This window comes from Penicillium arizonense, assembly GCF_001773325.1.
Source record: "Penicillium arizonense strain CBS 141311 chromosome Unknown PENARI_contig004, whole genome shotgun sequence".
In the NCBI taxonomy this organism is placed as follows: Eukaryota; Fungi; Ascomycota; class Eurotiomycetes; order Eurotiales; family Aspergillaceae; genus Penicillium; species Penicillium arizonense.
In genome coordinates, this window is record NW_019173281.1 from 1,668,755 (window position 1) to 1,695,468 (window position 26,714).

The window sequence follows — 26,714 nt, forward strand, 5'->3', positions numbered from 1 at the left end:
AAATGAACGGTGGGCGAACCGGCCTATCCGCTCAACGTCGGGCCCTGATATTCTGTATTTTATTTACAGAAATGAAGCGAACAGGTAACAAGGCTTCAGACTAAAGATTCAAGGCTCGGGAATTATAATATAGGCCCTTACACTTTATGCCTATTTTCAGAGCGCTATCGGGCCCTCTATAAGTATTACGCCTAAACTTCATCCTTCGATGGCAGAAATACAATATTAATCATCAATATCTTGCCTAACCATTGACCAAACAGAAATAACCGGTACGCTTTTGAAATTTGCTAGATTGTCCTCCTGTATATAAAGAAGGTTGGTCAACGAGCCCAGAAAGCGACAATCCCATGAAAGTCCTCCATCGTTAAGCTCTCCACATCTCGATCGTCCTTGGTAATCTTCTCCCTCAGGCTACCGGCAACCCTGTTCGCAATGGAAGACTCTTGTGTCTTGCCCATTGATTCCAACAACTTGCCTTTGAGGAAAGTAGTGCGAGCAATCTTATTCTTGTGTGCACTTGGGTCAACAGACCAGATATCCAACGCCTCGTTGATCATTTCACTATGAAAGGTTGTCAGAGATATGCTTAGCTGTCACTTCAAAAAGAACAAGCACTTACATCGCCTCTTCATTGCGTCCTAAGCGGATCAAGTGCTCGGCAGCCTTATGATTGCCATTCGCAATATAGAAATCCCTGTCACGCAATGTCCCACGCATCTGGTGCCATGCTCTCTGATGATACTCAAAACTCTCACCCCATTGACCTTTCGCAGCGTAGAGGTTACCAAGCACACTCAGAATCTGTCCAGTCGGCAAGGATTCTGTATCATTCTTATCCAAGGCCGCCTCTCTTGACGCCAAACTTTCCAAAAGAAGCGTGTTACCCTCGCTCTGCATAGGCGAGGTAAATTCTTTCGTCTGTTGTTCCTAACTCTGTGCATATTTTGTAAACTAGGTCAAAAGAACGCTCCTTGTAGATGCGGCTTGAATGGAACTCGCTCGCACCCATGGCGATGGCTCCTAAGCGGAAGTAGATGTCTGCAAGGAGGGAATCTCGATCTGCATGTGTTAAGGATTCGCAGATGCTGCGGGCAGTTTCAAAAACGCCGTCGAATTGCCTTGTTCGTCCACGCTCCTTTTGATACCTGATGACATTAGAACATATAGCAACAAAAGGGTCTGAGCATGATATACGCACCATGCAGCCTCATTAAGTAACGTTGCAAAGAGTATCCTGGTGGCCTCAGATGGATGTGAAATGTTCGGCCAGAGCTGATGTATTCTTAGGATGTGAGGATAAAGGCCTGCACAGACAGACCATCTTATAACACATAGTCTGTTGCCACTTGACATGGGCTGAGACAGCTCCGGCTCCTTTGATGGCTTGGGCAAAGCAGATGGCCAGTTCTTCCAGAGAAGTTGTACAACCTGGTCGAATCTAAGTTGTTTCGTCTCAACATCCATGGTCGCCAATATTAGATCTTGTACAAGGCGATGAATTGATATCTGCCGATTTCGCTTGTCCTTTTGAATGAGAGATAACCGCAAGAGATCACCTCGAGCACCGCCGTAATAGAGCCTCTTAAATTCGCCGTCGGCGAGAAATTTCACTGATGCTTCCATTAAGAAATCATCCCCGATGGCGTCTGGGTCAAGGAATGAGATCAGCTCCAAAAGTCGCCGAGTCTTAGGTCTCAGGTTTTCAACTGCCCAGACAGTGGAAAGGGAGTGAGAATATGATAACAAGTTGGTATCAAACTTTGTCCCGTAAAGGCTGGCATGCTCTTCGTAATCTTGATATAGAAACTCTGGATGATCTAGATACAGAAACTGTGACAAAGTAAGGTCCCGCCGACGAAGGATAGCCGCCATTTGGGAGATGGCAAGCGGAAAGCCCCCAAGCACATTGGAGATCTGTCGTGCTGTATCGTCTTCTGGCTCATTCACAGTGAGATACTTGAAGAGGGACAGGCTGTCTTCCTGTGAAAGCGGACCCAGATCCAGGCCTGAAGTTCTACTCGTAAACATGCTTTTAGCCAACGGGTCGCGGCTAGTGACAAGAACAGATCCACTTCCTTGAGGCCAGTAGTTTGCCAGAATCATCGGGTCATCCGCGTTGTCCAGAATAAGCAGCCAGGTTGCTTCTGAACTGGTTTGGCCAGGATTGACAAGCTCACCCGTCCCTGATAGATGCGTTTGAGGGTTGGAGAGCCATCTTTTCACAAGTTCCCTGCTGATAACCTGGCTCTTGCACTCGGATTGATCTTCGAGTGTTAGTGCCAGCGAAATTTGCTGGTAGTGATGGTCAAGCTTCGCAATTCCATCTGCCACTACCCAAAATACTGCATCATAGGAGTCCTTGTAGCGTCGAGAGAACTCGCGAGCTATTTCCGTCTTTCCAATTCCCCCGAGCCCACAGAGGGCAAATTGCCGTAGACCAGAACCGGATGTGTTTTTCGAAGGCAGCAGCTCCGCCGCAAGACGCTCTAAGATATCTTCGCGCCCATAGAAGTCCTCATTTGCCGAATGTGTGCTCAGAAGGAAGCAGGGTAGGTTAAGGGTCCTACAGCTCTTAGTCTCCGGTGACGGAGGATACACCAGTTCGGACCCCTCTGTTGTTTTGTCCGATGACAATACAAGTTCCTCAACTGATCAACGTCAGTACGATGACTTAATAAAGTGTAGATTCTTGGCTTACAATGCCGTGGTAGCTCGCTCGTTGTGGGCGAGTCAGAGCCCATCGTTGCCTGTTGATATTACTCCGGTTCCATTAACGCCAGTGTGTGGCTTTCCAATAATCTCGAGTCAAAATACTACAAGATCAGTAGCAACACACAATATTTCGCAAAAGAGGTGTCTGTAGAAAAAAAGTCGCGTTACAGGCTTGTTTTAAAGAATCCCAAGCCAGGGTCTAGACAAAGAATGGTATGCCAGTACACGCAAACGCATCTCTTTGTTATGCGGCTAATCCTTGAAGTTCGATAACAAATAAGATAGCATTCTGAATCAAAGAACTTACTAGTGTTCACTATTCCGGGATACAAAGAATGCATCCGGCACGCACCCTGCTGGGAGGAACGACCTAGTCATATTATAGCTGCTGGTATCCGCTTAGCCATTCTAAACAGTCGGAATGAGATTACGAAATATGACTCGGACCTGTTTTGATAGACAGTGTCTGGAAAGGAGAGGTTCATATACTGTAAGCGCGGAGCAACTATTCCTAGTGCATGATACTATCAGCGTTAGTGGGTTTAACTGGCTAAGAATTGCCTAATGTCGCTCTAACGACTAAGTTCGGCTCAGTGGTATTACGATATGCACTTAACGCTAGTCCTTCGCTAGTAGGCCCAAGTGGAAAAATGCCAGCCTCACTCGCGGAATCCATAAATTGACTCAACATGATCGAGACAGTACCCAGCTGACTTTTTGCGATCTATCCGTGGTTCCTATCTAGCATCAAATGGCAAACTATAAAATTCTGTAGGCCGGAAAATCTAGAGAAGCATCTTCTTCATTGTCAATGAGAGCACTTTGGTGCACAGCATAGGTTGTTCCGGCGTCATTTTGGGCCACTCTAGGTGTAGTTGCACACCCGCCACATGGTCTTGAATGATATACTCTGTTCTAGTTGGGTTGGAAGGATCATCACGCCAGTCGGGAATTTTCAGTATCGGAAGCGAGATCTTGGACTGCACTATTAGACATAAACAGCCCGCCACGTCACCAAGGACAGAAGTATGCGGTTTGGCCTTACAATAAGTCATCGTTGCAACTTCAAGGTTGGTCGGTAGCCTAGATGGGCCAGCAATACTGGGAGGTATTCTTGCCATAACACAAGGTCCATTGTCCATTGTCCATTGTTAAAAGGGACACTCTGTTGAATCCACCTTCTCGCTTCTCATATCTGACGACCTTGGTGGCTCGTGGACAGGCGCGAATAGCCCGCTCACACAGTGCTGGGAAGTCAAACATGACATGGCGAGAGCTTCGCTCGAGCTCGTTCCGATTGAGCGATCTTCCCCCTGTATACAAATGCGGTCATGTCCTACAAATGTAAAGTCAGTGACTTTGACTCATTGGACAATGCCAATAAGTGTCTGCGGCTACTAACGGCGAGTCAGCTCTTGCTAATCTGTTGGGAATGAACTAGCGAAGGTACGCTGTTTTGTTTCCCATGTCGGAATGTTCGAGAAGGCTCCCAGCCGCCGCCAGCTTCGGGGCATATTAGACTACTAGTCTTCTTTTTTCTAGGCGTTCGTTAAAGGGGAGAGACTAAGTTTAAAGCGCCCTGGATTGCCGCGCCTGACACAGGCGCTTTTGATGTTATCTACAGGCACCACAGAGTAACTTAATAAACAAACGGGGTGAAGTCCATCATAATTACCTTGTTTAATCAAATCGAAACTTGCAACTGAGTATAAAAATAGTAACAATACTGACGACAACATCTCCGCTTCGGATACTTAGTGCTCGGCTCCCGGGACAACCGAACTCCACATTGCCACTCGAAGCGAACAAGTTGGATTCACTCTATTTTCTCCATATCCTCGGGGGATGTCTGAGTATTAGGTTTTGCACGTGAACTAAGAGTTCTTTGTGATAGGGATTCCTGCAAGCTGCGCCCCGTATACCTTCCGAAGTCACAGGGACACCCTGGGGGCCTTAGGCAAGCTGATCGATCGAGAAACCGGACTCAATCTGACCAGCGTCATTCAGGGTCTGCACCTAACAGCCTGACAACCCGGTATGCGATCGGCAACATGTGGCTCCAGGTGGGTGCATACGCGGGGTACGCCCTGCGGCTCATCCGATGTGATTGGATGTGTCTCGTAGATGTCTTACATTATGCATCATATTCACCTTGGAAGTTGCCCCGTAGAGTGGTGATTGTCTTCAGGCTCCCAAGGTGTCTCACTCATACATATGTAAGACAGCACTAGCAAGCAAATGGTGGAGTATTTCTTGCGTGTCTGAATTGTATTGTTACATCGGCTGATATACGGTAGTAGGCAAAATCTATTTCCAGGCATAGCGGAGAAGCTATGAGAAATCCCAATGACTTCGATGAATCATGCTCTGGCCTTCGCTCTAGTGGCATGATGGAGGGTAAATGGGATCGAGAAAAGACTTAAATACCCTCCTTTATTCCGTCCATCGATATCTTTTTTACTACTCTCATCCACACATCCCCTCATACTTCAAACATTATACCTTTCGGTTCCTCCGATATCCCCCACAACCACAACCATGCAGCTCACTCAGCTCTTCATCGCTACCGGCCTCTTCGCCTCTTCTATCATGGCCGCCCCTACTGCCAGCGTTTCCATGATGGCCGCCGGTCCCCAATGGACCATTGAGAACATGAAGCGCACCTGCAACGCCGAGAACACTTCCTGCACATGGAACTTCGGCATCTACCCCGGCGCCGGCGCTGCTACCCCTTGCAACTACGTTGTGAAGGGCAACACTGCCTCTCATGCCAATGGTGGCCCTGTCACCTGCGGTGGGTACACCGTCACCTCCGGCTGGAGCGGCCAGTTCGGTGAGGGCAATGGCTTCACCACCTTTTCCGTTGTCGACAACAAGGCCCGCCAGATCATCTGGCCTGCCTACACCGACAAGCAGGTGGAGGGCGGCAATGTTGTCAAGCCTGACCAGAGCTACGCTCCCGCTGCTCTCCCCTAAATATGAGAACAACTTTGGAGCGCGAAGGAAATCTAATATGGATGATCTGAAATGAAACCACATGTATATTGTATATATCATACACTCTCCTTAATGAAAGCCGATTTAAGATTCTCAATTAGTTCTTCAATGCCGAAGTTCAGTTATGCATACAGTCATAAGCCATAAGTCCTTTCACACTCCCACTGTTATACAATCTACATGATTAACCCGAGGCACTCAGAAATGGACAAAAAAGAGGCGAAAAAAGAGAAGCCAAAGTAGAGCGAAAACAATGCATGGAACGATATACTCGCTTCGAGCCTTTCGTGTACTTGTCCAAAATTTCATCGGTGGCACTGTATACACATTTATGACCCCTGTTGTATTATCTGGCGTGGTTTATATCGCATGACTTATACTTTTTTTTCCTGACAAAGCAACTTGTCAAATGAATGGAACGCACTGGTGAATAAAGTTGAAATGACATCTGTGGTTTTTGAGTGGAGATCAACACATACTCCGCACGGGTCATGTGAGCAGCCCTGTACAGGGCTACTGCCAATGTGGTACGTTCGTGACTAGGACCAAAAAGGCTTCCTACAATTTTCACATCCAAGCAAACCCGATCATCAATTAAATATCAACATCTCCGACCAAGGCAAAGTCGGAGTACATGTAGCCCTGGAGTCAAGTCGGCTTAGTACCCGACCCCCACTTCCCCGGATCGACCCTCCTCCGACCACTCCCCCCAAAATGAACCCAACATCATCTATAGATCCCCATTCATCAGCAATGTCTCAGAAAACAAAGAAGAAGCGCATCCGGAACTGGACTGCCGAAGACCGAGCTGTCCACCGAGACTTCGAGAAGTCGCGTCGGGAAGCCTTTAGTGAAAGCCTTACGGTTGGTGGCTCACATGATCCTTGCTAGCTGGAATATAGCTAATTAACCAACACAGGAGTTGACTGAGTTGCTTCCAACACTTAAGCCAGAGCCGCGTCCCTCCAAGCACGCTATTGTTGATGCGAGCATTACCTATCATCGTGCCCAACAAGCTAGGTATCTTCAAGTCACGCAGGCACTGCAATCCTTGATGACCGAGCGCGACGATCTTCTGCGAGAGGTTAACGGCCTTCGAGCCCTTTGTCATCCTGGCACTTGCATCCCGCGCCAAGCTAGGCCGGTAGATCCCGCTGTGTTAGGGATGCTGGGGAGTAAGCTTTTAGTTGTCGATCCTCTGGCTGGAGACCATGACTCCAGCGAGCAACAACCGGTAGCCTCTGAGCATTTGGGTGGTTCTCCGTTGGCAAGCGATCGACTAGGCCAGCCTCCCTCTACTGTGCCGCAGGTATCAGCTCCCGTTTTCCCTGGTGGTATGAGCATGCCCCACGGGCCTGACCCTGAGGTCTCGTCTACTTTGGAAACGGGTGTGGGCGTAGTAGATCTACCGGAATGGGCGTGGGACCGCCCACCTAAAGTTTCACATCAGCTTTCCATTCCTTCAAATATCGCCGATGATGCGGGTCTTCTATGGAACCAGCACCAGATTATCTCAACCACTACACCTCCAGAAGATGTGGACCCAAGTCGTGACATTGGGCCATCGCATCTTGTTGACAACTCGGCGTTATTCTGGACCCAACAGGTGGGGATGCTCAATGATACACCACCTAGAGACGATGGCGTGCATTACGAAAGCCCGGAGACGACTATTTGGCCCTTGCAGCATCTAAGTCTGAACGTATTGCCAGAAGAGGCCCGCCGGACTACCATGGATCAAATGCAGCAGTCAACAATTTCATTCAGCTCAGATCTGAAAAGTCTATCTATACCCATGGGACAAATTGCAGGCAACGACCTAGAAAATCCTTCTGCAACCATGTGCTAAGCACCGAATTGAAAAGCGACACTTCGAAGAATCAGACAACCTTCATGGCTTCCTCAATCTTTGCCTGGCTTCTCTTCTCGGCAGCGACAAACAAAGCCAGGGCTTCACGAAGACGCTTCTTGGTAACTGCATCGGCTTCATTCGCCTTGTCCAGCTCAGCACCTTTATTGGCAAGATAATCAATGTCAGTGCTTGCCAATTTTCCATCCCAATCTGGGTTTGCAAGAGCGTCGATCTTTGCAATCTTTGCAAGACGGGCTGGTGTCGGCAGAGCATTCAAGTACGGATGAGCTGGCATGGGCACACCTTCTCCAGGCTGCTTATCGCCATCGTACGGGAGGTTGGCGAGTTCAGTCAACACCATGTGAGAAATGGTAGCAGAGTGACAGCCAAGTTCACCAGCCGCCATTGCCTCCTGTGGCGAGATGAAACTGGTGACATTGTTAGTCCGGCTTCATCACATTTTGCAATTCGGTTATCCGCATGGACTTACCTGGCATTCTTGAGAAACGGCTGCTCTTTGCCAGTCTCCTTGTAGAGACGCTTATACGTCTCAAGAATCTGAACAAGACGCGACGACATCGGATGCAGCAGTGCCGGATCGTCTGACTTGGGCCAGAGCTCTCGCTCATCGTGTGCGCGAACCTCTGTACGAGCACCCGTTAACAACTGGAAGCGAAGAAGTGCCGATCCGGATCCCCTTACCATTATAGTATGGGCTGATATACAGACATCCGCCCTGACTAGCCGCAATAGCCTGGTGAACACTGAAAAGCGCAGTTCCCAGCGTCCGAATACCCTCCTTCAACAGGATCGGGCAGGTACTCAATGCAGGACCCGTACTGGGGATCTTAATGCAGAAGCGATCCTTCGAGATACCCACACTCTCGAACTCACGGGCATAAGCACGAGCATGCTCGAGGGTCAATTCGTGGTTGTAGGCATTAGAAGGGAGAGTCTGGAGGAGAACCCGGCCTTGGATGTTGTCGATGTTTGCCTTTGACATCAAGACCGCCTATAGAAGTATTTGGTTTAGTGTTGTTTTTTGTTTCTTTGTCGTGGTGTGACTGTACCATGCGCGTGTAAATAGCCAGCCAGCCCTTGTCCTTGTATTCCTTAACCACGCTTTTGAATAGTTCTTCATTGACTGGGTTGCACATTTGCTCGTGGACCCATCCCTGGTTGCTGGTCATGTCGTGGGGTTTGATTGGCATACTCAGAGTGTATGCCGGGTCCATCCAGTCGACGTCCACATTTACTGCGATGTGTTAGATGACCTGCTGAATGTCCACGTATAGCCATTTTGCTTACATTGCTCCGACAACTTATCGAGCCATGTCTGTGTACCGGCGCTACCCATTTTGAGAAGACTTGTAACTGCTTTTAACCAAGTGATTAAGAACAGAGAATCAAGGTAAATGAATCAATAATTCTTCGATGATAGTAGAAACAAACCAACGAACGAAGCAGCAATATATACAAACTACAACAACCGAATCCAACCAACCAACCCCGCTCGACCAAACATCCCAACAACAAAAGACACGAAGCATCTCGCAGCGACACACACAGGGCAACCACCCCTCTCCGAAGTTCCACCGATAAACCGCACAATGTAATACGCGGAACTCAAATCCAAAGCGCCTCCCGACCCGCACACCCACGCAGGGCGTTCCCAGCCCGCCACATTCCCGAGGCAATACACACACAGGACACACATACCAGAGACTCTGATAGGACCACCCAAACATGGTCGCACACAGGGCAGTCCAACCCCCTCTCAGCATAGTAACCGATGGCACACGCAGGGCAGAGCAAGTGGTGACGATCGCCACATATGCGGGAGCGGGGGATGGACGCGGTCATTGGTCCGATGGGCGCGTTAGTGTACCCCGGATTTCTTTGAGGTTTAAGTTTCCCCCATGGGGAACATCGTCGATTTGACAGGTGGAATGGGGTCGGATAGGGTGGTTGGGGTATATATAGAGGGCTTACAGGGACTTTTGTGCAAGGGAGAAGAGATAACAAAGTACCCACATTTACTTTATATACTTTGGTTGCTACAAGTTACATCATGTCGAAGCACAGCTTGGATGATGATTTGAAGCCTAGGGAGGTGTTTGTTGAGGATGCTGAGTCGCAGGTTCCGCATTTGGGGGATTATAGTCGCAATGTGAATGCAAGGTGCGTGTTAGGTGGATTGGGTGGATCGAGTGTGTTGGTCACTGCTGATCTTTTTATTTTATAGGATTTATAATCCGTTGTCTGGGATTACCAAAGATGATCTTTATGATCGGGTGCTGCGATTCTGTCAGGAGTATGGGTTCGAGGAACATGTTGAGACGTTCCAGAAGGGGGCTCTTGTTGCTCAGCGGCCCAAGGAATTTGAAGAGCTTTCTGAATTGACGGATGATGATAAGTATTATTTGCGCCGGGAGACTACACGTATGTCATCTTTGATATTGGGTTGATTTGGAGATTCTGACGTGGGCAGATAAATGGCATCTTCCCAGAGCTCTATACTTCAGCATTGGCTTGTGCTCTCTGGGCTCGGCCATTCAGTAAGTTACAATGTGTTTCGGGGTGACTTTATCTAACTTGGTGTTTAGAGGATGGGATAACACTGGAGCAAACGGTGCCAACCTTTCCTTTCCCAAGGAGTTCGGCATCGAGGACAATACGTGGTTGGTTGGTGTTATCAATGCAGGGTATGTATTACTTATCATTCTCGAGGTAACCTTTCTAATTGAACATCTTTAGACCTACTCTCTTCGGCCTTCTGAGGTAAATATGAACACTATCCTTCAAGTGAACGTTCTGTTCTGACAAATTGTAGTGCATGGGCAGCGGATCCCCTGAACAACTGGCTAGGTCGACGGGGCACAATCTTCTTGACTGGACTATTGTATGTACAACCTGTGCCACCACAAAAAACAAAACTAACAATTGCTATAGTTGTGTCTTCCCAGTCCTGGCACAGGCATTCACCCAAAATTGGTGGGGCTTATTGATTTGCCGGCTTTTCATGGGACTCGGTATGGAATTGACTGATACGCCAAAAACCTAACCTGAGCTGAAACTGACTACTGTCATAGGAATGGGTGTCAAAATCTCAACTATCCCAGTTTTCAGCGCAGAAATCAGTCCTGCATCTATCCGAGGTGGTTTGGTCACTTCCTTCCAGTTATGGGTGGCATTCGGTATCTTCGTGTAAGTCTTTTTTTCCCGATACATCTTATGTGACTTTTCTAACCCTAATAGTGGCTTCTGTTCGAATCTTATCTTCTTCCGGGTTGGAACCCTTGCCTGGCGATTTCAATTAGCTGCTGCTTTTGCTCCAGCTGTGCCAGTCCTCATATTCGTCTGGTTCTGCCCTGGTAAGATTGATCTTCGGTTTCTAAGTATAATAAGCCTAACAGTATAACTCCAGAATCCCCAAGATGGCTCATGAAGAAACACCGCTACCAAGAAGCTTTCAAATCATTCTGTCGGCTCCGCAATACAGAGCTTATTGCTGCAAGAGAATTGGTACGTTTATATTCTCAAGACCTTTGACAAATATCTTAAACTAACTTCGACTTAGTACTACGCCCATTGCCAAGTCATGACCGAGCGCGATGCATTCTCAGGCATCTCACTCGCCTCACGAGTCTGGGAACTATTCGCAGTCCCCCGTCTCCGCCGAGCAATGATCTCAAGCGCACTCATCGTCATAGCACAGCAATTCTCCGGAATCAACGCAATGGCCTTTTACTCAAGTACTATCTTCTCTGAAGCGGGATACTCGCCTCGGGATTGTCTCCTGGCATCCCTAGGATTCGGACTAACGATGTTCATCTTTGCCATTCCTGCTGTTTATACCATGGACACGTTCGGTCGACGGAATCTGTTGCTGTTTACGTTCCCTAATATGGCGTGGTGTCTTCTTGCGGCTGGATGTTGCTTCTTGCTTCCAGAGGGGTCTCCTGCTCGTGTGCCTTTGATTGCACTCTTTATTTATCTGTTTGGTGCTTTCTATGGTCCTGGTATGTGCTATCGACTCTTTGCAGGTGTGATTGACTTTACTGACCGACCAGGTATTGGACCTATCCCGTCTATTTACTTCAGCGAAGCATTCCCCTTGTCTCATCGAGAGCTTGGCGCAGCCTTTACCATTTGTGTGAACAATATCGTTGGGAGTGTTCTTAGTCTCTCATTCCCATCAATTTTGGCAAAGATGACTGCAACTGGAGGTGAGTTTCTTCCACAGGTCTAAAGTGGATATAGCTGACGTGAACGGTACAGCATTTGGATTCTACGCTGGCTTGAATATGCTTGCCTTCGTTCTTATTTTCTTTATCGTGCCAGAGACAATGTAAGTTGTTCTCCGGGTATCAATATCTCCTATCTAACATTTCATAGGCAACGTACTCTTGAAGAGCTCGACTATACCTTTGGTGTACCCATCCACCGACATGCCCGCTATCAAGTTGGAACATGGCTGCCCTGGTTTGTTCAGCGGTACATTTTGTTCCGGCCGGCGAAGTTGGAGCCGTTGTACAAGCTGGAGGGATTTTAAGTGTACAAGATCTGAAACTAAGTGGTATCGTTAAGTAATACTAATTGAAGTTTGTTCGATGTTGCCATATGGGTGGCGATGACTTTGCTGAGTAAATTGCGGCGACATGACATTTTGCCGAATCTTTGACCGAGTCTTCATAATCAACACAAACCTTTTACGAATATAAAGAGGTCAATGTAGAATAATTGTTAAACATATATACTCATCACATATATACTCATCATGCCAGTCACATTTGAAGAGCTCCCCCTCCAAGTCGAAGGAGTCAACCTTCACCTTTCAACAATCCACAACCTCAAGCCCAACCCAATTCTCTTCCTCCACGGCTTTGGCTCGAGCAAAGAAGACCTTGCAGATCTATCCCTGCAACCAGCACTAAAGCAGCATGGCTACATCGCATACGATGCGCCAGGATGTGGCCACACAGAAAGCGACAACCTCGCCGCCACCGACATCCCTTTCTTGATCGCGACCGCAGAAGCAGTCCTGGACCACTTCAAAATCACCAAATTCCACCTAATGGGCCACTCAATGGGCGGTCTCACAGCTCTCCTCCTTGCAAGCCGCCACCCAGACCGCGTCCTCAGCTTCGTGAATATCAAGGGCAATCTCGCGCCCGAGGATTGCTTCCTCAGTCGCCAGATCTTCCAATTCCCCGCTGATGATCCGGAGGCATTCATAAATGCTTTTATTGAGCGCACGCGTACGTCTGGTGCTTTTGGTAGTGCTATGTATGCTAGTACGCTGCGCCATCGTGTTCGCACCGCTGCTGTTCGGCCTATTTTTGAGTCTATGGTTGAGTTGACGGATCATGCGGATTTGATAGATAAGTTTTTGGCTTTACCTTGTCCGCGTATGTTTATGTTTGGTGAGGAGATGCGTGGGTTGTCTTATTTGCCGTTGTTGGAGAGGGAGGGTGTTGAGTTGGCGGATATTGTCGGTTGTGGGCATTTCCCTATGTATTCGAATCCTGTGGAGATGTATCATCGCATTGCGGATTTCTTAGATCGAGCGTGAGATTTGTGGTCGTACACAGGTTGATGTATATAGATGTAGATACATAGATTGAGGGTTATGAGCGCGCCGTTGAGCACTATGCTCCGAGGCTTTAGATGCTTTATTTCGTTAATTATTATATTTCCGCCCTGGTCTTTTAGTAAATCACCCTTTATGGTATCTTAGATAGATATTTTGATGCGATTGGAGATGAAGCTCGGAAGTCTCTCCGAAATTACGAAATGTTGATACTCAAAAGCCACAAGCCTATATCAACTTCAACAACTTCAGTACCTCTGCACTTTACAAGTTTAGCTCGATATAAACACAAATACATCATATACTTCCATGGTTTGGATGGTTTCGACACTCCAGCTTGGAATGGACAGGAATGGATCTAGACAGGCACAGTAGGAGAGACCCAGCGATTCACAGATAAAGCCGTCAAAGTCCTGATTTGCTGCAGATGGAACGATTCACTGTGAATGGCTCAAAAGAGAAGAGTATGATGCTTGACTCGGTCACCACAGACTGCGACCAAGGCTCAACCCTCGGCTGCCCTGGGACCTCGAGGTCAGGAGATAGCGACGAAACTCCGATCCAAATGGTTCCTGCATATGGATGAATTGAATCTTCCAGTTGATGTTGTACAAATCTTGGTGAAACATGGGGCCTGTTGTTGCTCATTGGAGATGGACGTAATGGCCCTGGGTGAAAGCACGCGATGTTGTGTTTGCCTGGTCTCTCATATTTGAAGGTTTCATCGAGCCTTCTGCATTTCCTTTCTTCCCTCTTCACTTCTTCTTGGTGGATTATATCTCCCCTGCCTGGCTTAACTGTTGCAAGTTCATCATGGCTGGCAATATCTCCATCACCAACCTGGGCCTCGCCGATGCTCGCATCGACGAAGCAGAGGTTATAACCCCCAAGCAAGAACAGACAACTTCCGTGTCTCACGAGGTTCCACCTTCCGTCCTGCATGGCAATGGGACAATCTACCTGGATTCCAGCATCACTTTTGAGAACCATGCCTACTGGGCCAAGAGATCTCGCGAGGTAGAGAGAGCTTCCCAACCGCCGATGCAGGCTTCGCAAGTCTGGGCAATATGCTTCTGGGGAAGAAAATTGCACCCGCGCCGACTCAATCGCAGGAAGTGCCCGCCATGACCGACGCCACCGAGAAGAAGAGCGACCTCCCACCAACAGGCGAAACCAACACCGCCGATGCAACCGACAGCTGGGGAATCACCGAGTCAGAGTGGGAGCATGCCCAGCGAGCTGTGCGAACTGCATCCTGGGGCTCGATCTTTTATCTGATTGCCACGGACCTCCTCGGGCCAAACAGTGTCCCATGGGCCTTCAGCAAGATGGGATATGGACCTGGCGTTGTGCTGTATACCGTCTTTGGGGCCATGTCTTGTTACTCCGGTCTCCAACTATGGAAGATGTTCGTCGGCCTCGACTCGACTCGGTTCCCGATGCGCAACTACGGCGATGTAGCATTCCGTGTCTATGGAAGCTGGGCACGTATATTCGTTAACGTCTTGCAGAGTTTCCAATTTCTGATGAACGTTACGTTGCTCATTGAAACTAACGGACAAGGATTGGCACAGATGGCCGCTGGCGCCAACCAAAAGGGTTTCCTGTGCTTTATTGTTGCTCAGATCATCTTCATGGTCATTGGGCTTGTGCTTGGTCAGATCCGCACCTTGCAACGTCTTTCGTTCCTAGCCACCATTGCTCTTTGGTTGAATATAGTCGTCGTCATCCTGACCATGGCCGTGGTTCACCAATACCCGCCGAACTATTCAGCCTCGTTGACTAGCTACAGAACCCCCAAGGGTCCCATCGAGACAAGCGGGTACTGGCCATCAGACTCGGCTCTGCATGACAAGATCAACGCCCTCATGAACGCGGTCTTCTCATACGGAGGCGCAACTTTGTTCAACGAACTCATGGCGGAGATGAGACGACCTTATGATTTCTGGAAAGGTTTCATCATTGCCGAGGCTTTTATCTATTCCTGCTACATCATCGTCGGCATGGTTGTTTATCGTGCTCAGGGTCAATTCACCTTCAACCCTGCCTACCAGGGTAAGTCTGCCATATCCATGATTTGCATCCAAGCCTGCTCGACTCTAACCTCGTTCAAGGTATCCCGGACTCGGCCTACAAATATCAGACCGTGGGCAACGCCATCTCCTTCTTGACTAATGCAATCGCAGCAATCTTGTACGGTAACATCGGTATCAAGGTCCTTTACTCCAGCGTCCAGCGTGACATATTTCATTTTCCACCACTGGACAGTCGACTCGGCAAATGGCTATGGATTGTACTAGGTAAGTTATTCCTCTGTACCCCGATTCTGAAACAAGAACATCCATCATCTAACAACCCCCTCAAAGTTCCGGTATACTGGATAATCGCCTGGGTGATAGCAGCCGCAATCCCACAAATCAGCTACCTAGGCTCATTCGTAGATGCAGCCTGCATCCTGCAATTCTCATACACCTTCCCTCCACTGCTATTGGTGGGATATAATGTGCAGAAGGATTCGATCCTCGCCGAAGAAGAATTCAACCCACAGACTGGCCAGGCGCAGCGTTTAGACAGTGGGTTCCAGCGTTGGATGAGAGGTTACAAGAAGAAGTTCGTCTGGAACACTTTTGATCTTATCTACGCGCTTGCTGCGCTTTCTACTGCTGGTTTGGGGATTTGGGCTTCTGTTCATTCTATGACTAAGGCTTTCAAGGAGACTAAACTGACGCCTTTTACCTGTGCCAATTCCGCTGGTTAAGTGGTTGGAATCGATGCTAAACCGGAGCAGCAGGACTGATTGCTTTATTTTATTTTTATGTGTATTTTCTTTTCTTCTGTTGCTTTTTTTATCGGGTGATTGATTGTCTAGCGATTTCGCGTTGCGTTGATGGTGATCACTATGCTATGGATGGACAGATTTATGGCTCGCAGGAGAACTGACTACTTAGTCGCAGGCGCTTTCCATTCTTATTAGGATGATAGGATTATTTCCTGTTTTATCTATAAATTAATCAATATTACAATCCCCCACATTATTGACATGGATATCATCATTATACACAAACAAGAGCATCAACTTAATGGTTATGCCTCGGTTCCTCCCACTGCTGCGCAACACGCTGATACTTAACAGCATCGCGCAGAACCATACCTTCATTCAGCTGATCAGTCTCACGACGGAAGATCTCCTGCCACGGTGTCTGACTTTCAGGCATATCAAACCCACCCCGAGCCTCCAATGCTTCACGACGACGCTGTAATTCTTCGTGATCAATCAGGATATCAACACGGCGCTTAGTCAGATCAACTCGCAGCCTATCACCATCGCGAAGCAGTGCAAGGTTTCCCCCGGCTGCAGCTTCAGGGCTTGCATTCAGAATAGACGGCGAGCCTGATGTACCCGATTGGCGCCCATCTCCGATACACGGTAAGGAAGTGATTCCCTGTTTTAATAGACGTGCTGGAGGATGCATATTCACCACCTCTGCTGCACCCGGGTATCCCAATGGTCCCGCGCCGCGCATGACCAGGATACTTGTATCATCAATCGGAGTCGCGGGGTCGTCCAGTCGGTGATGGTAATCCTCCGGACCATCAAAGACCACAACGGCACCCTCGAAAGCGTTCAGATCATCCGGATTCTCGAGGAACTTTTGTCGGAATGCAGGTGAAATCACAGATGTTTTCATAATCGCCGAGTTAAACAACGTGCCTGTCAAATGCACAAATCCAGCATCGACCATCATAGGCTCGCTATACGCGTGAATAATCTTTCGATTCCAGGTATGTTGTCCGCGCACGTTCTCTTCCACGGTTTTGCCATTGCAGGTTAGTGCGTCTGGGTGCAGTTTTCCGGCGTCTAAGAGCTCAGCCATGATAGCAGGCAATCCTCCTGCGCGGAAATACTCCTCGCCCAAGAACTCGCCGGCGGGTTGCATGTTAAGGAGTAAAGGAATGTGGAAGCCGATCTGGTCCCAGTCGTCTAGGGAGAGGTTCACACCGATGTGTTTGGCCATTGCGTTGATATGGATTGGTGCATTGGTGCTCCCGCCGATGGCGGTGTTGGTTACTATAACATTTTCGAAGGCTGCACGTGTCATGATATCGCTCGGTTTGCGGTCTGCGTGGACCATTTCGACGATACGCTCGCCGGTCTCGTAGGCACATTGGCCGCGCTCTCGGTATGGGGCAGGGATTGCTGCTGAACCGGGGAGAGCCATGCCTAGTGCCTCGGCTAAGGCGTTCATTGTTGATGCTGTGCCCATGGTATTACAGTGGCCCACAGATGGTGCTCTATAGATGGGTTAGTGGGTGTTTCTTTCCTCTGCTGGTGGAGACATACCCTCGAGCCACATAGTCCATGAACTCTTCGCGATTCATCTCGCCTGCGGCGTACATCTCTCGCCCTTTCCATACTACCATACCTGATCCTGCCAGGTCATTCTTCAAATAACCATTCAACATAGGGCCAACATTCAGACAAATAGCCGGGATGTTCTTATCGCAACATGTTAGCTCCAAAACTTCACCATAAACCACATATTAATTTCCAAAGGAGACATACCACAGTAGCAGCAGCCATCAAGGCAGCCGGCGTCGTCTTATCACACCCAGTCAAAAGCACGACCCCATCCAAAGGATAAGCATGCAAAATCTCCACCAACCCCAAATAAGCCAAATTCCGATCTAGACTAGCAGTCGGTCTCCGCGAACTCTCCTGAATAGGATGCGTAGGAAACTCAAAGGCAATCCCGCCAGCACTCCGAATCCCCTCACGCACGCGCTTCGCCAGTTCAAGATGATGCCGATTACACGGCACGATATCAGAGCCGGACTGCGCGATGCCGATGACTGGTTTCCCGGCCATGAGTTCTTCTCGCGTGATACCGTAGTTCAAGTATCGTTCGATATATAGTGCTGTCATGCCCGGGTTTTCATCGTTATTGAACCAGCGTGTTGAGCGTAGTTTGCGGCCTTGTCGTGCTTTTGTTGGGTTGTCTTGTAGTTTTGCTAGGGTTTTCTCTAGGTCCACTGTGCGCTTGCGTAGGGCCAGGAGTTCGGCTTCGCAGTCTTCAATATTTGGGGGTGGGCGTGTGCTGGCGCAGGAACAGCCGGCGCAGGTGGTTTTGGTGTCGCACGGCATGTTTGCGGGGATTTGATGTCGGGAAATTTATGGACTTAGTGAGAGATGGTGTAAGGGTGCTATAAGGGGATCTGGTGGCTTCGGGCCCTTTGGGCATTTGTTATTGAGGGTGTTGGAGTGACATTAAAGAGAATGGAAAACTCGTTGGAAAGTATCGGGGAAGCCGATGTGGAAGCCGAGAGCCGTGACAGGGGCCGAACCCCACGGCATCCCACGCCGGACAGTAGGGCTATTAGATGGAAGAGATTGGTTTTATGGGGTGTTGGGCTTCTATTCTCTCAGTACATCTGGCTGTGCTATATACATGTTCATAGAATAATAAAGTGAGTAGATTACACCTTAAACAGAACGTCCATCTACATCTATAAACCCCCACGCTATCACTCCACACTGATCCACTCCCCAAATGGGATGTGGTCCATGATGCATTACAATTAAAAAGAATTGGAGAGCACTGTATTGTTCACTTCTCTCTTAAAATGCAAAACCCCAGACGCCGTGTATGCCGGAAGAGGAAATCTATTGAGTAGCGCATTGCGCCGGTTCACCGTCTTCGTCCTCGTCCTCCCATGCGTGTCCATCCTTAGCACCGAACTCTTCAATGTTGGCCTTGGGGTCGTATTCGACCTCATCCACATGTTCGGCGGGTATAGGCTTTCCGGGTTTGGGCAGGATTTCCTTGAGCTTTTCCAGCATCGCCGGAGTAGGCTTCCAGTCAGAGCCGGGGAACTTGACATCGACGACCAAGTAAAGATCACCACGGGCATCGGTACGGTTCAGGGGCATACCCTCTCCGGGAACCTTGAGAACCTGTCCGGGAGACAGGACCTCACCGGGGATCTGGGGGTGGTGGATTTCAATGCCGCGGCCATCAAGATGCTTGATCACGACGCGCGAAAGGCCCCCCAGGGCTTCAGCCAATGTGACCTCAATCGTCGCCTGGAGATCGGAGCCGGCGCGAGCAAACACGGGGTGCTCTTCCTCGACAATCTTGAAGATAATGTCGCCGGGTTCCTGTCCGGGCACCTGGTCAGTCTCACCTTCCAGGATAATCTTGTCTCCTTGTCTAAAGTAAGATCAGTATCATATTGCATCACCGAAGAGAGTAAGACATACTTCGTGCCACGGGGGATGTAAAGCTCCAGCATCTTCTTCTCCTCGTTGACCCGTTCGCCTTTGCACTTCTTGCACTTGTCCTTCGGGCTGAAGTATGAACCCTGACCCTTGCAAGTGGTACAGGTCACAGTCTGCTGGGTCAAGAAACCACCCATCTGCTGCAGGACCTCCTTGGCTCCATGGCCATCACAAGTCGAGCACTTCTTCGCAGTAGCCTTCTCCTTTCCACCTTTACCCTTGCAGTGTCCGCAAATAACATTCTTGGTGCTGGTGAATCGAACCGTCTTGCCCTTGTATAGATCCTCCAGGCTGACTTCGTAGTCCTGTTCCTCGTTGCGGCTCTTGCGGGGTCGGTTAGGGTGGCCACCGGGCATACCTCCCATGCCTCCCATACCAGGCATACCGCCCATACCGCCGCCCATGCTGGCGCCAAACATTTGTGCTAGGATATCATCGAGGTCGGGGGCGCCTGCCATCCCAGGTTCGCCAGAGCCGTTGAAGGCCGCCATGCCGTGTGTATCGTAAAGGTGTCGCTTCTGGTCATCGTAGAGGATATCGTAGGCTTCCTGGACAGACTTGAAGCGGGCTGAAGCTTCTTCGCGCTCAGACTCAGGGACCTTGTCGGGGTGATTGGCCAGAGCCGCCTGTCAACGTATTAGTATGGCGGGATGTATGAAGCGTGAACATAGTCGTACCTTGCGGTATGCCTTCCGGATGTCATCCTTAGATGCGGTTGCGTGAATTTCTAAGACCTCTGTTTGAATCAAGACCGTGTTAATAGTTGTTTTGGCTTGCTTGCGCATTAGTTGGGCATTAGCGTGGGCTGCATACCATAGAGGTCAACCTGAGCCGGAGCCACTGTGAACTTCGTTAGCAGGCGCGAACCACCATCCAAGAGCTTGTAACGTACTTATAAGCCGCGATTCTCGGGGAAATACGATCGGAGTTTTATTCGACGAAGAGAAAACTGGAATTCCAACCCGACAAAGAAAGAGAGACGAGGGTGAAGGTCAAGTAAGAGGCGGAGTGAATTTCCAATAGAAATTTTGTCGGAAGCTCCGCGCCGAGTCCGCTCCTCCGCAACCGCAATAGCTTCTTGACTCTACACCATGAGGCCTCACAGTGGGCTATTTGCTCGTCGCTGGACTTGCATTCAATGCAGAGGCTGCTCTACTTCTGCTCAAGCCCGCAACTCGAAGAACAAACTACCGGACGGCCCTGCGCGCACGCGTTTCGCGCCCTCTCCTACCGGATACCTTCATCTTGGATCTTTGCGGACTGCGCTGTTCAACTATCTGCTCGCAAAGCGCACTGGCGGCCAATTCCTCCTGCGCATTGAGGATACCGACCAGGTTCGTGACGGTTTACGCTCCGTTATATGGACAACAGCTGATTGGGGCAGAAACGGACAATTCCCGGAGCGGAGCAAAGGCTTTATGATGATCTTCGATGGGCAGGGTTAAATTGGGACGAAGGTGGGTTGATTCATGTCCAGATAGAGAGGCAGTTGGGCTGACTAGGCTCTTCTGGCAGGTCCTATTGTTGGTGGTCCTCACGGTCCTTATAGACAAGTATGGCACCGCTCCTTCGTCACAAATGTTCAACCCTAACTTTCAACCCGGTATAGTCCGAACGAACCGCTTTATATCGCTCCCACGCCAATGACCTCATCTCCAATGGCCATGCCTACCGGTGTTTCTGCTCTGCGGAGCGTCTGGATTCAATCGCCCGACACCGCAGTCAGGCCGGTCTGCCTCCTGGATATGACCGTAAATGCGCAGATATCTCAGCCGAGGAGTCAGAAGATCGCGCGGCAAATGGCGAGTCGCATATTGTGCGATTAAAGGTGGAAGGATACCCCATGTTCAATGATTTGGTCTACGGCAAGACAGGTCAGAACCGACCCAACAACAAGAAGCTGGACTTTATCGACCGTGTCTATGATGATCCTGTTATGATCAAATCCGACGGATATCCCACGTATCACTTGGCAAATGTGGTGGATGATCACTGTATGAAGATTACCCATGTGATCCGCGGAACCGTATGCTATTCCTTTATTTGAGTCTCTTGAGAATATGTGACTGACCTCTTTCAGGAATGGATGCCCTCTACGCCCATGCATATGGCTCTATACAATGCCTTCAAGTGGACTCCACCGCAGTTCGGTCATGTCCCTCTGCTCGTCGAGAAAAGTGGACAAAAGCTGAGCAAGCGAAATGCGGATATCGACCTCTCGTCGTTCAAAGACAAGCAAGGCGTATTTGCAGCCAGCTTGGTGAACTTTGCTTCCCTTTTGGGCTGGTCTCATTCCCAGAAATCCGATGTGTTTGACTTAAAGGAATTGGAGCAAATCGTATGTTCCCATCGCATGAAACCGCAGGTTATGTTACTAACAATCCCTCTAGTTCAACCTGAAAATCACTCGAGGCAACACTGTTGTTGCTTTCGAAAAGCTTTGGTTCCTTCAAAAAGCACATGCCCAACGCTTCGCTGCAAGTGGTGGCCCTGAGTTCGACGAGATGGTGAGCAGGGTGAGCTCCGTGGTGGAAGCAGACTACCCTCACGACAAGCTGTAAGTCTTCTATCAATTTTTATACCCGCGACACCTGTCACAGCCAATACCTAACACCCAACAGCGCAACAATCCTCAAGGGTCGCACCCTCTCCGAGTACATCGCGCCGCTCATCCGCGCCGACGCAAAGTCCTACACAGACGCCCAGGAGTTTGTCCAACGTAACTCAACTTTCTTCACCCCCAAGCTAAACAGAGCCGCCTACGCACCAACCACGCCGGCACCCTCATCCTCATCCTCTCCATCCCCCCAAGTTCCAATGCAAGCCCTCCACACAGCAGCGGCAGCCCTAACCCTCGTCCCGCCCACACATTGGAACATCGAAACCCACCGTTTCAACATAACCTCCTACGACGGCTCCGACAGCGTCGTTCTTCCAGAGATTGAGTCAAGCGCCACCGACGCACCAGCCGCAGCACCCGTCGCAACAGACAAGGTCTTCAAAAAGGAGTTGTACCACTACCTCCGCTGGGCGTTATCTGCTTCAGCTCCTGGTCCAGGTATTCCCGAGACCATGGCCATCCTTGGGAGGGACGAGACTGTGCGTCGTATCCAGGATGCGAAGGCATCGACGCAGTCTCTTGTGCCTTTTGCTGGGAGGAGGGTGCCTAAGGGGACATTGCCGGAGGATAATTCTTGGATGGGGACTCTTGCGTCAGGGAGATGACGTAGGGTTGTAAATAGATTACTTGTACTATAGATATACCTAAAATGTATTCTGCTCAGCTACCATTCTTGTTTTCTACTGCCAATGAATTGCTTCGTTGTAATTGGACAATCATTGTGCATACCCTTCCTTTGCACTGGGACGATGGCTGGCATGGATCATTTAGGGCAGTTAGTGGATAGATCATTGGCCTCTGAGACTAATAGTTCCACTCTTTCATCTAGAGCATCAGCTCATCCGAATAGGCTCATACAACCTACGGTGAGTTAAGTTGGGGGTAGATAAACAGTATATAAGCCGCTTGTAAATATGTCTATATTGCCGACTTTGATCTTGATTTACTTGATCTTATCCCAGATGTCAACGCATCCCCACGTAGACTTGAATGAACAGTATGGGAGCACAACTACGACTTCATTGAAATGGGCTTGGACCTTGGAAGCAGGGAGCTTGATAAATCAGATAAGATTAACAACAACTATTCAAACACTGACTTCGCTGACAAATACATAAAAAAAGAAAGAGCAGTAGCTAAGACGAAAGCAAAAGACCGACCCCAGAAACCGGAGATCGAGGGAATAAAAAAGCCGTAAGCACCGCGCCAAAGAAAAACCATAAGTGACAGAGAAACGAAGGAGAACACCATGCCAAAGTAACAGAAAAAAGGAGAAGATTAAACCCAGTGAAGATTGAAACAGAAAGATCCGTCGATCGGAAGCATTGGGCTCAATAACATCGACAGATGAAGGAGAGCATAAACAAGATTGACATGATAAGTCGTAAGTTTTAACAGGAAGAGAAGTTGAAGACGGCCACTCGGGGAATCATGGTAAGAAAGAAGAAACCAGCCAGTTTGGAATCTAAAGGAAGCTCGATTGAGGGAATGTCGAGATGCATCATGAGCCATGAGGCGTGCAGAATCCGGTCGTGGGATCATCAAGTGTAGTGGTTGCAGATCAACCAATGGATATCCGAAGCGCCATGGAAGAAAATGTCCAGGGAATTGAAACCCAAGAGGCAGGTTGCATTATGGCCAGGGCATCGATAGGACTTTAGGGGATTTAGTAAGACTCGAAGTCATCGGCCCACTCATTATCACTGCCTGCGACGCGCAAGACCTGTCCAGGGTGCGGGCCATCTGGACTGACACTTCGGATGCCCTTGGCCTTCTTTCCGATGAGGTCGGCTGAGTCTTCAGGAGCAAATCGCTTTCCTCCGTGTGCAGCACGTAGCTTAGAGAAGTAAATGTCGCTAGTGTCGGGCTCGGCGTCTGATCCATCCTCAAAGGTCTCCCAGTTCTCGGAGCCAGAGGTCGCAGTGTTCACAGTCGAAGCATTTGAGACCTGGCGGGCAGCTGGAGGAGGAGCTGCATGGTTGAGGTAGGGGTTTGGTCGAGGGAAAGCCTGCATGGAGGAATTCAGAGACAGCGAGGATTGGGAGGAGTGGGATGAATGAGAGAATCCAGTGGAGCGTTGGGAGTTGGAGAAGCCGGACGCGCTCATGAAAGATCGCTGGCGGTCATCATAGACGTCTTCAGGGCTCACAGGTCGCACATAGGCACTTGACATGGCACTGTTGCAACGGGGCGGGTCCATGAGGTGGTTAAAGCGGTCCTCTCTGGATTCAACGGTCAACGCACGCATCCGAGGGGGAGGTCCGCGAGGAGGCGGCATCTTTCCATTGAGCGTGCTAGATGAGTAGCTGCCGGGCTGCGCACGGCGCTCAGGGGAGTTGTTTCCATGCGGCATGTTTCCCAGGGGAACGCGAGCGGGAAGCTTGGAAGGAGAGGTGGCGCCGGCCCTGGATGTAGCACCAGCCCGAGAGGCGCCATAGCCAATGGTGTTGTGCTTGACTGGGCCACTGCTAGTGGGCGTCTTTGTGGCTGAGCGAGGAGGAGGTGGTCCCCTCATGGAGCTACCAGGACGGGATAGCGGCTGCTGTCTAGCGAAGGTAGACTTAGTAGTGGAGGGAGGAGCGGAAGGCGTCTTGGAGCGCGGCGGGGGCTTTGCGGCAACAGGGGTCAAGGCATCGAGATATCGCTCTCCGTGGACGAGGAATGGGCGGCCAAATTCGTCTTCCCAATGTTCCAACTCTTTGCGGAGATCAGCCTCAAGCTTGGGCAACTCTTTTGCAATTCGTTTGCGCAGCTTCTCTTCTCTCAATAGCTTTCCAGGGTCGCGCTTCTCTCCCTTGTTTCCGCGGCCCATAAGACGAGAAGCATCTTGGCTTGAAGTTGCCAGCGCCTCACGATCGGTCAAGAGAGTGCGGTGTCGGTCAATCATCTCTAGGGTTGGGGCACGTTGCTCCTTAAGAGCCTCAAGGCGCTGAATCTCAGCTTCGTGTGCCTCGAGCAGAGCATCACTGCAGACATCAGAGAAGGCAGGGGTGAAATCAAGCATTTCCTCCTCGGAAAAGAAGAGACTATCCCAGAGTTCTTGCAAGCGGCAGCGCGCATCTTCCACAAACAGGTGGAGATTTTGTCGCTTGAGCTCATTGAGACGTGTCAATTCTTCTTCGAGTTCATTGATAATGCGCAAGCCGCAGCCACGGTTGGCAGCCAGGAATGCCTTGCGGTCAGCATTCTCAACACCAAAGCGATCCCATAGAGACTCCACGGTAGAGCGGAGTTCTTTAATCTTGCGTTCGCGTCCGGCTTTTTGCTCCACCAATTTGTCGCGCTTAGCCATCAGGCTGATGAGATCGGACTCGTGCAGGCCGAGCTGCTCGGGGGATTCGCGATAACATTTGACGATAGTGGAGTCTGTCTGAGCCTGGGGAGTTCCCAGCTCAGCCCACAGCTTGATCATTTCTTCGCAGGTAGATTGGACTTGTGCGACACGGCGGTGGTACTCTTCGTAGACATGGGTGAACTCTGCATCCAATGCCGTAACATAAAGGGGCGAAAGGTCGAAGCTTGGTGGGATTGAAGAACCTTCCGCGGTAGGGGGAAGTTCAAGTTTAACAAAGGTTGGCTCGAGGTGAGAGGAGTAAGATTCAAGTGCATCAACGAGTTCTGTCAAGTGTTAGTCAACGGCATCACTTGCGCATAAGGAAACTTACTCTTGACTTGCTCGAAGCGCTCACGGTGCAGCTTGCTCATAGCGTCGTTCTTCTCGCGCAAGAAGGCAATGCACCGGTTGAGCGGGTAAGTAATGCGAAGGTCATCGCGGTTAAGCTCGAACTGGCCGTTGGCCATTTCATCGGTCAGCGATGACTCCATCTGTTGGATTTGTGTGATAAGGCGCTGCGCCTCAAGTGTCATCGTTTCTCGCTCACTATAGATATGGTTAGCTAGGCTGGGCGGTTTGTTGACATTTTCAACTTACTCGTCAACGACCTTGAGGTGATTGTTCAGGGTCTCCGACAGAGCGCTAAAGAGCTATATCAGTTGATTAGCTATGCGATCATGATTTCGCCATAATATTCAGCTCACCTCTGCCTCGCGATTTTCGCGCTCGCGAGGAGGGACTCCGATTTCGTCGTAGATGCCATGGAGCTGCTCGACAATATTGTTGACCTGAGTGGTCAGGTAGCTGGTATCAACCGCCATCATAAAGCAAGTCCCTTAAAGAGGGTGACAAGAGTCGGAAGATGTCAAGGAGAGGTATCCAATCCGACAAATTGCCGAACGGAGCTGCGACAACGACCAATGTCGGGATCAAAACAAGAGAGCCACACACAAGGTTCTCAGCACACAAGGTGCGGCGGAGAATAAACGAAAGTGGAAGTAAGCAAAAGCTGTTAGTGGAGAGGCATTTGAAGAATGAAGATGGATGTTTATGAGGGGGACGGGTCAGGGCTGAATCGGCGATAACATCAAGTTGCCCGCGCATGTTTTGGCTCAGATCGTTGTCACGGGTAACCGCTGACTCAGCTCAGCTCTGGTGTGGCACACCGCCAGATACTGCCAGTATCTACCCCACCGCTCTCTTCATCACTTGCATTGGATATCTTTATCTTGACTTCCTTGCAGAATCCCCCGATCCTTGCTGTTTTTTCTCTGGTTCTTCAATAATTTCCCTGATATTTGACAATCTGTCCATCACATCGCAAAA

At 49.6% G+C, this 26,714-nt stretch overlaps 11 protein-coding genes across 11 annotated transcripts; 6 read left to right on the forward strand and 5 right to left on the reverse strand.

Annotated features, from left to right (window-relative positions):
* Positions 1-323: 323 nt before the first annotated feature.
* PENARI_c004G00667 (tetratricopeptide repeat protein) lies at positions 324-2,744 on the reverse strand (the record flags this gene model as incomplete). The annotated part of the gene is made up of 5 exons (XM_022628896.1): positions 324-564; positions 623-914; positions 970-1,148; positions 1,202-2,651; positions 2,702-2,744. The coding sequence occupies 5 exons, from the start codon at positions 2,742-2,744 to the stop codon at positions 324-326; spliced, it is 2,205 nt and encodes a 734-aa protein (XP_022490811.1).
* A 2,509-nt stretch (positions 2,745-5,253) lies between these two features.
* Positions 5,254-5,691, forward strand: PENARI_c004G11301 (uncharacterized protein; the record flags this gene model as incomplete). Its single annotated transcript, XM_022629447.1, has 1 exon — positions 5,254-5,691. One exon carries the CDS (start codon positions 5,254-5,256, stop codon positions 5,689-5,691), a length of 438 nt encoding a protein of 145 aa, XP_022490757.1.
* Positions 5,692-6,465: 774 nt separating this feature from the next.
* On the forward strand, positions 6,466-7,561 carry PENARI_c004G04271 (basic helix-loop-helix domain-containing protein; the record flags this gene model as incomplete). Its single annotated transcript, XM_022629076.1, has 2 exons — positions 6,466-6,576; positions 6,632-7,561. 2 exons carry the CDS (start codon positions 6,466-6,468, stop codon positions 7,559-7,561), a joined length of 1,041 nt encoding a protein of 346 aa, XP_022491230.1.
* A 31-nt stretch (positions 7,562-7,592) lies between these two features.
* Positions 7,593-8,921, reverse strand: PENARI_c004G00897 (uncharacterized protein; the record flags this gene model as incomplete). The annotated part of the gene is made up of 5 exons (XM_022628911.1): positions 7,593-7,992; positions 8,055-8,208; positions 8,267-8,576; positions 8,635-8,819; positions 8,873-8,921. 5 exons carry the CDS (start codon positions 8,919-8,921, stop codon positions 7,593-7,595), a joined length of 1,098 nt encoding a protein of 365 aa, XP_022491164.1.
* A 714-nt stretch (positions 8,922-9,635) lies between these two features.
* Positions 9,636-12,119, forward strand: PENARI_c004G01329 (sugar porter family MFS transporter; the record flags this gene model as incomplete). The annotated part of the gene is made up of 14 exons (XM_022628934.1): positions 9,636-9,745; positions 9,810-10,006; positions 10,056-10,122; positions 10,171-10,269; positions 10,322-10,345; positions 10,398-10,466; positions 10,517-10,596; positions 10,657-10,771; positions 10,823-10,938; positions 10,992-11,089; positions 11,145-11,586; positions 11,638-11,793; positions 11,846-11,915; positions 11,963-12,119. The coding sequence occupies 14 exons, from the start codon at positions 9,636-9,638 to the stop codon at positions 12,117-12,119; spliced, it is 1,800 nt and encodes a 599-aa protein (XP_022491205.1).
* A 225-nt stretch (positions 12,120-12,344) lies between these two features.
* On the forward strand, positions 12,345-13,139 carry PENARI_c004G11230 (alpha/beta fold hydrolase; the record flags this gene model as incomplete). The annotated part of the gene is made up of 1 exon (XM_022629439.1): positions 12,345-13,139. The coding sequence occupies one exon, from the start codon at positions 12,345-12,347 to the stop codon at positions 13,137-13,139; it is 795 nt and encodes a 264-aa protein (XP_022490953.1).
* An 831-nt stretch (positions 13,140-13,970) lies between these two features.
* Positions 13,971-15,915, forward strand: PENARI_c004G01482 (putative amino acid transporter; the record flags this gene model as incomplete). The annotated part of the gene is made up of 4 exons (XM_022628940.1): positions 13,971-14,174; positions 14,270-15,212; positions 15,272-15,457; positions 15,524-15,915. 4 exons carry the CDS (start codon positions 13,971-13,973, stop codon positions 15,913-15,915), a joined length of 1,725 nt encoding a protein of 574 aa, XP_022491116.1.
* A 319-nt stretch (positions 15,916-16,234) lies between these two features.
* On the reverse strand, positions 16,235-18,300 carry PENARI_c004G09609 (IlvD/Edd family dehydratase; the record flags this gene model as incomplete). The annotated part of the gene is made up of 3 exons (XM_022629355.1): positions 16,235-17,450; positions 17,500-17,654; positions 17,722-18,300. 3 exons carry the CDS (start codon positions 18,298-18,300, stop codon positions 16,235-16,237), a joined length of 1,950 nt encoding a protein of 649 aa, XP_022490745.1.
* A 519-nt stretch (positions 18,301-18,819) lies between these two features.
* PENARI_c004G04034 (putative DnaJ domain protein (Mas5)) lies at positions 18,820-20,219 on the reverse strand (the record flags this gene model as incomplete). The annotated part of the gene is made up of 3 exons (XM_022629068.1): positions 18,820-19,366; positions 19,417-20,060; positions 20,112-20,219. The coding sequence occupies 3 exons, from the start codon at positions 20,217-20,219 to the stop codon at positions 18,820-18,822; spliced, it is 1,299 nt and encodes a 432-aa protein (XP_022490649.1).
* Positions 20,220-20,525: 306 nt separating this feature from the next.
* Positions 20,526-22,659, forward strand: PENARI_c004G07061 (glutamate--tRNA ligase MSE1; the record flags this gene model as incomplete). The annotated part of the gene is made up of 7 exons (XM_022629223.1): positions 20,526-20,768; positions 20,819-20,891; positions 20,950-20,987; positions 21,044-21,460; positions 21,515-21,772; positions 21,825-21,991; positions 22,056-22,659. 7 exons carry the CDS (start codon positions 20,526-20,528, stop codon positions 22,657-22,659), a joined length of 1,800 nt encoding a protein of 599 aa, XP_022491142.1.
* A 1,061-nt stretch (positions 22,660-23,720) lies between these two features.
* On the reverse strand, positions 23,721-26,209 carry PENARI_c004G11398 (putative microtubule associated protein (Ase1); the record flags this gene model as incomplete). Its single annotated transcript, XM_022629450.1, has 4 exons — positions 23,721-25,672; positions 25,720-25,934; positions 25,986-26,038; positions 26,093-26,209. 4 exons carry the CDS (start codon positions 26,207-26,209, stop codon positions 23,721-23,723), a joined length of 2,337 nt encoding a protein of 778 aa, XP_022490657.1.
* Positions 26,210-26,714: the final 505 nt, after the last annotated feature.